The sequence below is a fragment of the Molossus molossus genome, unplaced genomic scaffold (assembly GCF_014108415.1).
Source record: "Molossus molossus isolate mMolMol1 unplaced genomic scaffold, mMolMol1.p scaffold_m16_p_5, whole genome shotgun sequence".
NCBI classification, from domain to species: Eukaryota; Metazoa; Chordata; class Mammalia; order Chiroptera; family Molossidae; genus Molossus; species Molossus molossus.
In genome coordinates this window covers 62,022,887-62,036,868 of record NW_023425388.1, presented here as the reverse complement: position 1 = coordinate 62,036,868, position 13,982 = coordinate 62,022,887, and the positions used below count along the sequence as shown (strand labels likewise).

At 45.1% G+C, this 13,982-nt stretch overlaps 1 protein-coding gene across 8 annotated transcripts in view; it reads left to right on the top strand.

Moving 5' to 3' along the window:
• Positions 1 to 13,982, top strand: part of KALRN (kalirin RhoGEF kinase) — a 593,373-nt gene that overhangs the window by 507,434 nt on the left and 71,957 nt on the right. For all 8 annotated transcript variants that reach the window (XM_036242844.1, XM_036242841.1, XM_036242851.1 and 5 more), the window contains one exon: positions 13,160 to 13,443. In XM_036242844.1, coding sequence (XP_036098737.1) covers positions 13,160 to 13,443 — 284 coding nt within the window. The remainder of the gene's footprint in view (positions 1 to 13,159; positions 13,444 to 13,982) is intronic.

The window sequence follows — 13,982 nt, the reverse complement described above, 5'->3', positions numbered from 1 at the left end:
CCTTGAGCATAATCACCATTTTCATTATACATTGCTCAATCTGCTTTCAATGGAGCGGAAAAGTACATATTCTCCTTTCATATTTGTGATCGGGAAATTGTTTCATGAATGGAATTGGGTCTTTTATACAAGAATTTTGTTGAAACATCACTTACAGTTGATTTGTACCAGAATTTTAAAACATCAAGACTAAGCATCTATGCAATTTAACTTGATGGGTTATAAAATTATGCCGGGGTCAAAGTCAGCATTGTTAGAATTGGATCGTATTAATACTATGTATCTCCCCACATGGCACATTATTTTCAGGGGTATTCCTGCCAAAAATGCACACTCTGCCAAAAATGCACCTAATCATAAGGAAATATTCAGCAAACCCAAACTGAGGGATATTCTACAAAATAACTACCCTGTACTCGGAATATGTCCAAGTCACGAAAGACGTGACCTTTTTTCGATAAGGGACATTATTTGAACACTTGGTAACATTTGAATAAAGTAAAGTATGGATGTTAAACTCCTGATTTTGCTAATTGTACTGCGGTTACATGAGAGAACACCCTTGTTTTTAGGAAATGTACACTGAGAATTTAGGGATAAGTGGGAATCTTCTCTGTGACATATTCTCAGCTCAGAAAGAGTGAGGGCAAGTGAGTGACAGAGAGAAAAGAAAAAACAAAGTAGTAAAATGCTGCATTTGGGAGGTCTGAGGGAACGGTATATAGGAATTCTTCACACTAATCTTGCAGCTTTTCTCTAAATCTGAAATCATATCCAAATAAAAAGTTTTCACGAAATGATGCCAGTGGTATCACATTTATGAATCTCATCCCAAGTAGGTCAGGCGGTGGGTTTTCCTGGCCATGTGTGCCCGGAGTGTGAGTTTGAGCTCTGGGTTCGAGGAGGCCAGGGAGGAGGATCCCAGGGCACCAGGTGTGAAGAGCACACGCGGAGTGGAGGAATGGAGAGCGAGACACACGCTTGGCCAGGAGGCGCAGACTGAACCCCGCTTTTCCTCTGCTACTTTCACCCAAGCCAGGGAGCCAGGACCTGGAGGACAATTCCCTTGGCTCAGACACTTGGGAGAAACGGCTGCATGAAGACTTCAGGATCTCAGACTACCTAAGTCCAGAAGACCCTAAACCTTAACACTTTCTTTCCCCCCTCCCCCACATACAAATGTAGTTTGCCAAAAAAGGACACTGAAGGCAGATGGTGCTGACCACCAGCCTCCTGTTCCTCCCTCCAGATACGCAGTATCCTCCTCTTCCTTCTTCCCTCGGCTTCCCTAGGAGAACGTTTCCACTGCAACGTGTTCAGTTAAGTAGGGCTTAATTACAGTCTCACTTTCCAGAGTCACTCTGCTTCAGTCTCTCCCTCTGCTCCGTAATGAAGCCTGCCAGGTGACCTTTGGCTAGGGTTACTGCCGCAGGGCACACTGTAAGTGAGATCCGGGTCAGGCTTCCCGCTGGCTTCTGGGTAGACCATGGTGACCGTGCACAAGCTGAAAGCAACTGGACCGGACTGGAACTTACCTCCTCCTACTTTGCATTCATAAAAGGGTTTGAGTTTGACGGGCAGCCCTGCTGCCAGGGTACCATCCTCAGGAATCCGATTCACCTTTTGTATTCCAACCCGAGGTGGAATAATAGCCAAGATCAATGCTAACCTCACTGCTTTCTACAACATATTAATAAAATTTGGTAAATGCTAAATGTTCTTGCAGAGTCATCGTCTACATGAATATGTTAATTAGCATACTAAAGTTTCTTAAAAGTCCTGAAGTAAGGAGACAGGTAACTTCATCTAATGCACCCTGATCGGCCGGGCAACACTGAGACCGGCCTAAGGACAGGAAGGCTAGCCTATCGTGGTGGTCACGTCACTGGGTTTCAGAGAGGCATGTCTCACCAATGCCGACTTTTCCTGAGAGGTCTCTGGACCTAAAAATAGTCATACTCCAATGATTTTTTTTTCTTTGTCCTTAACTGTTCATCACTAGCCACTTAATGAGCTCCTCTGTGACCAAAGAGTCGTTGCTGGGGGTAGAGAGCTGAAGTCACCTCTGTTCTCAAGGACTTTGCTTAGAGTTAAGGGGGTTCTGCACACAAGCATTTATTGGTGCCAAACGAATGGTACAAGAGGTCCTCTCAGAGAAATAGGAAAACGTGCTGGGCTTACTCATCTAAGAAGCCCCAGGTAGGCTTTGGGCACGCAGAGAGACAGCAGGGCGGTGTGAGCAGTGAGGACCCCAGCAGCTGGGGCGGCAAACTGAACAGTTAGACTAGTGAGGAGGGTTCAGGTAGAAGAGCTGGTTCCAAACTTGAGCATCCATCGAAATTACTTGGAGGGCATGTTAACACACAGAGTGCTGGGCCATCCCCATAGTTTCTCATCCACTAGCTCTGGGGTGGAACCCACGACTTTCAAGTTCCCAGATGGTGCTTCCATTGCCTGTCCAGGGACCCTGGTTTGAGAACCCTGGGTTATCAAGGAATGGAAATTCACAGAGCTGGAAAGGTGAACTCTGACTTGACCGTGGGGTGTAAATGGCAGGCTGACAAGCTGGGCTTGACTGACCCAGTTGTGGATGGTGATTTGCACAAAGCAATGCAATTGTTCTGGTAGCAGAGATGGTCGAATGGGCGAGAGAGGGAAAAGGATGCCCAGGGCTCAATTTAGAGGCTGTTATGTGGTTAGAGAAAATGGCTCTAAAAGGTCTGAATTGGGGCTGCGACAGTGGAAATGGAGAGAAAAGGCCAGTGCAGAAATCTCCGTGAGTGAAGGACACGCGAGCAGAGAAGAGCGAGCTGAAAGGTAGCCTTGATCACCTCTGGGAGAGTCTTCGGTTCTGTACGGTAATTTGTATAATGTTATTTTGAGGCTTGGTGAATATTACCAGGATGGAATTTGTTTACATTCACACAATCTGAAAAGAAAACAGAAAATGTTGCTAGGTACGTTCCTGGGTAAACTGTTTTAGGGAACTCATTTAATCTACCTGAGGGCTTATTTGAATGCCTAGAACACTCAGGTATGAGTACATCCTGGGCTCAGGGGTGGCCGGCCCTATTTTACCAGGGAAATTTGGCTGACCTGCCAGATATGATGAAGCTTGGCAGGGCTGCATGTGAAGAGATGAAGCTGGGCCCTGGCCGGTTTGGCTCAGTGGTTAGAGCGTCAGCCTGCAGACCAATGAGTCACGGGTTCAATTCCAGTCAGGGGCATGTGCCTCGGTTGCAGTTTGTCGCTGGCCCTGGTCAGGGTCCTGCAGGAGGCAGCCAGTTGATATCTCTCTCATATCAACATTTCTTTCTCTTCCTCCCACTCTATCTGAAGATAAATGGAAAAAATATCCTCAGGTGAGGATTAAAAAAAAGAGAGAGAGAGAGGAAGTTGGAAGAAGATGCCTACCAGCCTCGGAACTTGGCCAGTGCTGTGTGTCATGATTAGATGACCTCCTTGTGCTCATGATCTCTTTATAGATGACAGCAGTTCCCAGGTGACCTCACGCCCGCTTGTCCACTGATTCTGATCTCCCTGTCACAAGTAGAAACCATTTCTTAAGTACAAATCTGTATTTAGGGTTTATACGAATATGGCATGTCCATTTTCCAGTCTGAATTTGTGAAGCTTTGCCATGTTCTTTTGGTGGTTACATTTTAAATAGTTCAGAAGCCTTTTAGGAGAGTTCTCTACTCCACCGTTTGGAAGAAATGTGCATTTCCTTTCTGTACACCGGTCTTGGAGAATGAAATGGATATAATTGGAAATAATATCTAAAATATTTACTCTTGAGCCCTGGCCAGTTTGACTCGGGTTGGAGCATCAACCCTAGGACCAAAGGGTTGTGGGTTCGATTCCTGGTCAAGGGCACACACCTGGGTTGCAGGTACAATCCCCAGCTCTAATTGGGGTCATGCAGAAGGCAACCAATCAAGGTGTCTCTCTTACACCGATGTTTCTCTCTCTTTCTCTCTCCTTCCCCCTCCCTCCCTCCCTTCTACTCTCTGTAGAAACCAATGGAAAAAAATATCCTCGGGTAAGGATTAACAACAAAATATAAATTACTCTTGGAAGAGCAGCAGAGCCGCGCTCACGGACTTGTACTTGATCTGCTGTATCAAGCTCTAGAACCCACCCCTGGAATACAGAGCAAGTGGTGGTGAAATAGAAAGAAAGACAATGTTTTCACCCTTAACTTCCAAAGACAACTACAGGGGTAGTGAATCAAGCAAGTCACTGTGGCAACATGTCCCACAGGGGACGCCAGGGGTAGGGCTGCTTATCCTGGGGCGGGGGTGGCTTTGAGGGCTCTCCCCCCTCTGCCTGTGGCTCAGAGAGGGGTGCACAGGGAAAACTGAGGCCAAGGGGACCTGAGAACAAGCAGTTGGAAACTTTGTCATTTTACCTTCTGCATCCGTTGGCATCCTGGTAGGAGTCGGGGTCGGGGGGAGCGGGAGGCACTGCAGGAGCTTGCGGGAGTTGAGGGCGACCTGGACTGAATTAGAACCGTTACAAAGCGTTCATCTCCAGTGAAGCCAGAGCTGCTCACTTCCACCCCATGCAGATTGTTTTGTCTGTGGGAGAAGATCCTGGTATTAAGAGCTAATGTCCCATTGGGCTCTGAAGATGAAAAGGATGCCTGCCCTGGGCAGATGCCACTGGGTTTGGAATCACCCCTGTGGCTCAGCTCTCTGTGCATATTCCACCGGGGTATAAACAGCAGTAGAGGGAAGAGGAGGGGGCCGATACGTAGAAATGAACCAAGACATAGTCCAGTACAATGTGCTTTTGAGGCTCCGAGTGGGCCTTCATTTTGTACTCTTGTTTAGTGGGGGAAATCAGACAAGGTCGTCCCTAATATATAAGGATTTAGATGAAAAAAAAAACAACAAAAACAAATGATAAAACAAAAACATAAAGCCTGAGGAAAGTGGTGAAGTAAAGAGTGGGGGGTTGGCAAAGGACTCATTGGAGAAGAGATTCCTGACCTCGGTGCTGTATGACAGCTATGGCATCTTAAGCAGGAGGCATAATAAGGATGGCAAAGAAAGGGGGAAGGATTATCCGCAGTGTATTTGCCACATTGTGTCTAAAGCTGTGAAGGACCAATTGCAAGGATGGTGGACTTCCTCCTGTTAAGAAACAGTTTCTGGCCCTGGCCGGTTTGGCTCAGCGGTTAGAGCGTCAGCCTGCAGTCCAGAGAGACCGGGGTTCGGTTCCCGCTAAGGGCATGTACCTTAGTTGCAGTTTGTCCCCGACCCTGATTGGGTCGTGCGGGTGGCAGCCACTTGATGTGCCCCTTTCTCGTGGATGTTTCTCTCTCTCTTCCTCCCGCTCTAGCTGAACAAAAAATGAAAAAATGTCCTCGGGTGAGGATAAAAAAAAAAACAGTTTCTGGACCAGGCTGACTCTCCCCCTTCCCCATTTCCAGTTGCTGCCACCATACCAGCTTTCTTCATCCTCTGCACCAAGTGGCCAGCCAGGTGGTTTGCTGGGAAGCCAGCCATGCCAGGATCTGGTGATCCACGGCCTCGGGACCTCAGCTGAATGTGCAGCCAGCAAACTGGCTTTCGCACGCGTTCCACCAGAAGCTCCGCCAGAGCCGCTGTCCCGGCCGTGGGGGCTGCATTAGCGTTTACTGCAGGTTCCCGCTGTCTCTGCACAAACCACTGGATTTATGGACGTATTGCCCAGAGAAGTTTCACCCTCCATCTTCCCATTATATGCCCTTCTCTACGTGTACAATTTCCAGTGTAAAAAAAAAAAAGTATAAATACTTTGATAATTAAAAAAAATTTTTTTTTCCTTTATTGATTTTAGAGAGAGAGGAAGGGAGAGGGAGAGAGAGATAGAAACATCGATGAGAGAGAACATCGACTGGCTGCCTCCTGCATGCCCCCCACTGGGGATCAGGCCCACATACTGGGAATTGAACCGGCGACCTCTTGGTGCATGGGTCGATGCTCAACCACTGAGCCACACTGGCTAGACAATACTTTGATGATTTTTATATTAAGTGAATTATTTGTAGAAAACCAAAGAAAACAGCAATGTTTGGATATATAAGACAGATGTATTAAAATGCATTTGCCTTATGCAGTTCAAGCCATGGAAAGCAATAAGGGTGAGTTTACAATTACCCCTGTATCATTGGAACTAAAGCAAAACGAAAGAACAGGAGATTGCGGACTCTTCTCTAAACATCTGGTAAAACCATCATGATTTCTTCTGATTTTGGCCATTGGAGTCAAAGCTTCCAATGAATTATAATGAATACCAGGGGGACATTTATAGACCCACTGACCCTTTAGATAAAACAGGTATATTTAATATAGAATAAGAAGACCTCATTATTTTTTTAGCATATATTTTTTAGCAACTACACAATACAGTATGTGAAATACATGTTTTTAGTGTGTGGACTCCAGAAGAATGGATTGAAAATGAGTTTTTCGGTCTTGAGCAGTGTAGAAATGGTCCAGCTCTGTGAGTTACGTGTCCGGGGTACTCACGATCCACAGAGACCTCCGTGGGCTCTCTGGGGTCCCAGCTGAGTCTTTCAAGGACATCATCCCTAGTTTTTAGGGATACTAAGCTCACAGAACTAACAAAACTATTTTCTCTCTTTGTCTAGGAGGTATGGTCCTTCTTCACTTTGAGGTCAGTGGAAAGAAGGCCGAATCGACATTTTGTGATTCGAAAAACACAAGACATTTGCCACATCCTAAATGTGTAGTCTTTGATGATTCATATACAATGTATTTTGCTTTCAGAATAGTTTTACCAAATTTACACTAGAACAAAAAGGGTAGGAGCTTCTTTTAAGGTGCAACATAAACATGAAAGAAATATGAGTTGAAACTTTGTAAAAGGGAAATCAGAGTTTATAAATGAGCTATATTTAGATATAACAAATGTCTAGTATAGTCAGTTACTCCCCATGTTGTACACAAGTATCTTCTATTTTGTTTGCTAAGGAAGGGCTACCCAAGTAAAAGAAGGATGGCGTTTGACATGGACAGTAGTCTTGGTGCGATGTGTTCAGTGCACAAATGCTCATGGGCTTTATTCTAGTTTTCAAGTTCATGTCAAGCAGGCAGCTGTCATCTCCTGTGCTGCTTGGAAACACTGCTATGGTTAGAAACCAAAAACAAACAGGCACACACACCAAACCCTGAGTTCCTGGAGCCATTGCCCCAAGGCTTATTCTGATAACACTGGGCTCAGTATGATAACCTTGACCTATTGACTCCAATCCCGTGGTGGTGTCTGAGACCCCAGACTCATCAGTTGTTCAGCTGCCTGGTCAGAAAGTCCAGCAGAAGCCCCCGTTCTGTAGATACCATTATAGATATGGAGGCTTGTGTCATCACCAGTGATAACTGGAGTGATAACTCCGACTGGCCAGGAGAGGGACCACAGTGCCTGCTTGTCCAAGCTTGTGACTACCTTACTTTCAGAGATTTCAGGTGTTGGTCATAGGAGTGTTTACCTGAAGTGGGGAGGCAGAGTGACACAGAATGGCAACCGGCAGCATTACGTTTTTCTTTGTTTTCATGATGCATAAAACTTTGAAGCTAAAAATGGCCTTAAAAATAAATAAGTAAATAACCTTAAATGATCTAGTTCAGCCTTAGAAGAATGTACAGATGGAATGAAGGAACATACAGAATACAATCACAGTCATGGAGTTAGGGAGGACATTTATGGTTTTACTGATTTTTATTGAACTTAGATGGTGCTTCCTATGGGTCTAAAGTAGTCTCAGCACTTTACAAATATGAACTCCTTAGTCCTACCAACAACCCTATGGGATAGATTCTAATATTATCTTCATGGCTGGTGAGGAACCGAAATACAGAGAGGCTCAGAGGCACACAGCTCATCAGTGGTGTGATGCCTCCTGTCTAATCTGCCCATTTTATTAATGGAGAAACAGAGGCCTGAGTGTCTGTCCATTGCCACCCAGCTCGTAAGTGGCAGAGCAGGTTCAGAACCCAGGTCATCTCTGAAGTGCAGTCCACTGAGTAGGCACGAGAAGATAGTTTCCCTACCTTGCTCATCTAATCCAAGAACAATCAGACCAGCAGCACTTCTCAAAGTCCACTTCAACAAAATACCATTAAAAGGTGAATGTTGGTGTCAGGAAATCTCTAGTTATTGGTTAAGCTTTGGAGTAGATTCTGTAACCATATAGAATGTCTTCCCCACCCCCACCTCCCAAGTACTAAGGAAGAAATTGGGTGGTTAGAGAGGTAGCTTGGGAATTGAAGAAAGTAGGGATGCAAATAATACGAAAGTCTGCTGATAGATAAGAGTTCGCAGTTTATTGGCTTATTTAGATTTCCTTGATTTCATTAGTATCATTATATTCCCATGGCCAAACACATAAGCTTGTGCCACTCTGTCTATGCAGTGGGCCCCTCAACCTCATGTGTTACCCTGCCGATTTTTCTATTTTCCCCGCCGTGGCCGAGATACCTGCTATAGGATGCATTTCCTGTTGACCTAGAGGCGCTGGCTTTTACCTTTTTATTTTTCTTGAAGCAGTTTACATTCCTCTCAGCTTACTTCCTTGAAGTATGTGTTTTGGGTTAGGGAGAACACATTTCATTTTTCCAGAGGGAACTTATGTGCTAATGTACGTCACTGAGCATCGAGGGGAAGGCAGGCAGACAAGACCTTGTGCACACGGGCAGTGGGAGGGAGTACCAGAGAGCAGGGTGACGATACCCACGAAGGTGGTGACGTGCATGCCCCACCCCAGACTCCACCTTGAGGTCCGTGCTTCCAAAGCCAGGGAGTTGAGAGCGGTGCTGCTCAGTGTGTGACCTGCAGACGGCGAGGGTTTGTGAGCTGTTTCCAGTCCACAGTGAGTTAAGGAAAGGAGAGTAAGTGTTTAGAAGCTTTTATAATAATATGACATTTTGATGATATCCTAGAATATGACTTTATATGTTATAAAACTCTTGGCCAGCCCTGGCCGGTTTGGCTCAGCGGTTAGAGCGTCGGCCTGCAGTCCAGAGAGACCCGGGTTCAGTTCCCGCTAAGGGCATGTACCTCGGTTGCAGTTTGTCCCCGGCCCTGGTTGGTTGTGCGGGTGGCAGCCACTCGATGTGTCCCTTTCACATCGATGTTTCTCTCTCTCTCTCTCCCTCCTGCTCTATCTGAACAAAGAATGAAAAAGTGTCCTCGGGTGAGGATAAAAAAAAAACTATTGGCCCAAAGCAGACTGGAAATAAGAAAATTGGGTCTTTTACCTCAGGTGCTGTGGGGAGCCCTGTCCTAGAGGAATTCTCACGCATATGCAAAGAGACCTGTACAAGAGTGCTTAAAATCACTGTGTACCTCTGTGTGTGTGTGCACGCCAAGTGCATAACAACCTAAATGTCTACTCTTATGGCACTGTAGATATGGCATCATGATATGTCCTAGGAAAGACTATTATTCGACAGTTAAAATGAATGAACTAGATTTGCATATATAAACATGGATAAATCAAATAATTTTGAATAAAAGAGCAAGTTACACCCTGGATGGTGTGGCTCAATTGCTTGAGCATCCTATGCACTGAAAGCTTGCCAGTTTGATTCTCGGCCAGTGCACATGCCCAGGTTGTGGGCTGGATTCCGGGTGGGGGCGTGCAGGAGGCGGCCGATGGACGTTTCGTGGTCACATCGATGTTTCTCTCTGTCTCTCCCTCTCCCTTCTTCTCTTTCTAAAAAAAAAAATCAATGAAAATATTTTTAAAAAGATCAGGTTACAAAATGATACCTACATTATGATAATTATGCAAAATATGAATCACAAAATAGTAACATATTTGTGTACACAGCAAATGGCTGACCAGGTGGATGGGAAAGATGCGCACCAGTTTCAGAAAAGAACTTCACTCTGGGAAGGGACAGTGGGTAATAGGATTGCAAAAGGGCAAAAATAATAAAAAAGGCTTCAACTGGATGATATCTTATTTCATTTTTTAAAAACTGAAGCAAATATGGCAAAATATTTACAGTTACTATATCTAAATGGTGGCTTTATGGGTGCTAACTTTTTTCTGGATTTAAAAATATTTCATAGTAAAATTAGCCACAGAATGTGAACTCTTTTCTAATCTAGAAAACAAATGGTACATACCAGAACATCCGAGGATCTTTATTACCCGCAGTGTCCAGGGACACATTTCTTCCCAGTGACTTAAAACCAGGTATCAGTCTAATGGGCAGTTTCTATACCTCAGGGCTGAAGAGGGAGCCTCCTCCCATTGCCCGGAGCAGACAGATACCTGGGTGCTGGTCCTAGCTTTGCAACAACTCAACTGCGACAGTGGGTTTCCTACGTCCAAACCTTCATTACCTTCTCTGTAAAATTAGTGCTACTGAGATTGCTTGCAATATTGACATTTTAGAACCTATATAAATGATAGTAAATGCATATTTGAAATATTACAAAGACTAGTGACTTCATGCTCCTTTTTACAGTAACTACAGAGGTAAAGGAATACATGGAGCGAACACAGATATAGGAATAACGTTAGCTATTTGTGCAGGGAGTCAGATCTGGATTTAAATATTGCCTTGCAGCCACTTACTAACTATGAGCCTTGGTTTTCTAAAATATTCTGGTTTTCTATTTCTTAAGACAAGAATAAAATAGCACCTACCTCAGCTTGGAAAAATTTGATGAGACAACAGTACTATTGCTGAAGATGTTGCAAATCAGTACCTTAACTGTTGTGCCTGGAAAGGTACTAGAATAAATTCCCAAGCAGCACATAGCTGCCATCTTCCAAAATGGGAGGAGCAGAACATGCCAGTCATTCTTTGAAGTAGCAACAAACTAAATGAGGCATTCAAAGTGATTTAGTAAAGGTTCTCATCACAAGAAAAAAAAAGTATAACTATGTGAGATGATGGATGTTAACTAAACATGGGGGGATCATTTCACAATACAGACACAGGTATCAGACCATGTTGCACACCTTGGACTGATACAGTGTTACATGTCTCAAAACTGAAACAATTATAACTATAAAAGAAACATAAATGATTATATCTCAAAACTTAAAAACAAAAACAAAGAAAAAGTGATTTAGAAATGGTTCTGTCGCAATTCTAACTAGAAGATGAATTATACATTGCTTCCAACTCTTAGATTCTCTTGTATGTGGACTGTGGTTGAATGGCCCTGTTTACATAGAAAAAACAAAATTGAGAACACTCTTGATTTTTAATTTGTACTTTGCAATTTGTACTCTTGCCATTAATGTGTACAGGATGTGCCAAAGCAGAACCAGCTGACAATGGGGAGAAAAAGGTCTGTCCGATTTTGCATTAGTGCATCTCAAAGCCAGGTTACGATTTGCCATGGAACAGAAAACATGGGCAGTCATCTCTCTCTTGCTTAGTGACACGAGGCCCGGTTAATGCAGCTGGGCCTCTGGTTCTGCTGACTGAGGGTGTGCTGATAAATCTAAGTTTCAAAGGCTTGGGTTTAAGAGAGCCATGTAGTATCTCAGGGGCCAGGCAAATGACAAGCTTCTTCAGTTTATCAGCATAAAGATAACAGAAAGGCCCTGGGGCCGGGGGAGATGTTTATCACCCAGGCTTCTGAGAAAAGCAGTTTGACCCATACCAACACTTCAGAAATAATGTCAACATACCCAAGACCACAGCCAGCAAGGAATTCTCTAAGATAAGATTACAACTTTGCCCTTAAAGGGACACTAACCAAGTCAGTCAAGCTCCCAACATTCCCTCAGCAGCACAGTCCAGTAAGTCACCCTCCATACCAGAGGACTTTAGAAGCTCAATTTTTTGTGCTTCTAGATGCAAATATCCTGCTGTTATTTTCTAAACTATGTACAAAACTCAGCCATATCTAAGAAGGTTCCTAGGGGTTCACGCTTAGTGCCCTTGAGATCAGATAGTTGTAGGAGCTGGAGTTAGCTCTCCATTGGCAAAAGCATCCATTCACCTTCTCTCAAGATTTTATTTCTTCTTGGTCTAGCCAGTGGGCTCCAACGCTAGATTAAACCTCTAATCTAGGTCTAGGGTGAAGTCATTATAGGGAAAGGTGACTCAGCCTTTGAGATAAGTAGGAGCTACTCTGATAATTTGTTTAAATACACAGTCATGAGTTTGGTTAAATATCAGTGTGCCGGTTGGTGATGGGGGCATCTGGGATCAAGGTAAAGCTGGTCAAGTATTCTCCCAAGACCATTTTGGTAATGAGAAAGAAACAGCATACAGAGAGATAACTCACCTTTGATTGTCATCCAAACACAATGGTATCACTTCTTGCTTTGCGGTCCCTGTGCGTAGGCCTTTGTGGCCTAATTAACAACACCAACCAAAAAACCACCAACCCTTTTATCAGGTCATCACAGTAAAGTTTCATAATAAACTAGCTCATTACTGAATGTCCTCAGTAATCTTTCTATCCAGTTTCTCCTTCTCCATTAATCTTTATTTCATTCAAAAGATCTACTTATGGGCCATGGTAACTTAACTTTTCCATTTTCCTGCCTCTATGCTGTTGTCCCCACTCTCTGCCACAAACCTTTGCAGAAAATGTTCATCTACCCAACCCCCAACTCTACAGCAGACCAGACCCGCCAACTCGGATCTGACCCCCCTCTGAACTCTGCTGCCTTATCGCCGAGAGCCCATTCCAGTCCTTTGGCAATTAATCTCCTACTGCTGTGTACTCTGTGCTGGTCTTTCCTCTCTCTCTCTCTCTCTCTCTCTCTCTCTCTCTCTCTCTCTCTCTTTCTCTGTAGCTAAAGGGTCTATGAAAATAAACTCAAAGACTTATATATCTTTAGAATACAATTGTGGGTGCTCCATGACATTGTTATTGGTCAGTGAGTCTTGCTTAGGACCCTGGGCTTTTCCATGAAGGCCGGCGTCTTTGCCTTCTGTCCTCTCCTCTACCCACAGCACCTGGAGAGGCGCCTTTGCACATTGAAAGCTGAGTGAGTCTCGGCCAGGACTGCCGCTCCAGAGCGTGTTTCCTTGACCAGGGTCTGCATCAGGCCTTGACATGCTGCCCCGTGTTCTAGTTTCCTGAGGACAGAGGCGTCTTACTCCCAGGCTGGCAGGTGCCTTTGCTGCCCGTGACATGGCTCTGTCTGTCTGTTCTTTTTCCTCAGATGCATACTCACATTCCTCAAGTGAAAATGGAGGCAAGTCCGAGTCAGTGGCCAACCTGCAGTCTCAGCCCTCCCTGAACTCCATCCACAGCTCCCCCGGTCCCAAGCGCTCCACCAACACCCTTAAGAAGTGGCTGACAAGTCCTGTGCGCCGGCTCAACAGCGGGAAAGCAGACGGAAACATCAAGAAGCAGAAGAAAGTGCGTGATGGCCGGAAGAGCTTCGACCTGGGCTCTCCCAAGCCTGGGGATGAGACGACACCTCAGGGAGACAGTGCTGATGAGGTACTTACATGTAGCCCTGGAGCCCGTGGGGCATCTTTCCGTGGGTGTGGTAAACTGGACAGTCTCTAGTCCCCAGTAGTGTCTTCTTGAGCCTAGGTAACCCGCGTCCTCTCTGTTCTCAAGACCTTGCCAGTTTGATTTGCGACCAGTTCAGAGACTGACCAGCACCGAGCACATCCAGCACACAGACTTCATTTTGCCAGATTTGGCTCCAAGGGGAGCCAGTGGGTCACCTAGTCCCCGGCCACTGCTAAGGCCTCCATGAGAACCTGCTCAGCCTGTTTAGAATAGGAATGAAATAACAGAGACCGTTTCACTTGGAAAACAGAAGACTGCTGGGAGAAGGCCGCTGTTCGCGGTGCCCTGAGCAATACCACATGTGCAAGGGAGGAGAAAGTCCAGTTTGCTCCAGAGGGGAGAATTGTGAGTGACAGGTGAAAGTTATAACAGACGAGGTTTCCAGCTCAAGGAGGGACTTGACGGGGGGGGGGGGGGGGGGGGGGTGTCAACTAGTGATGAGATGAGCTTTCATGAAATGA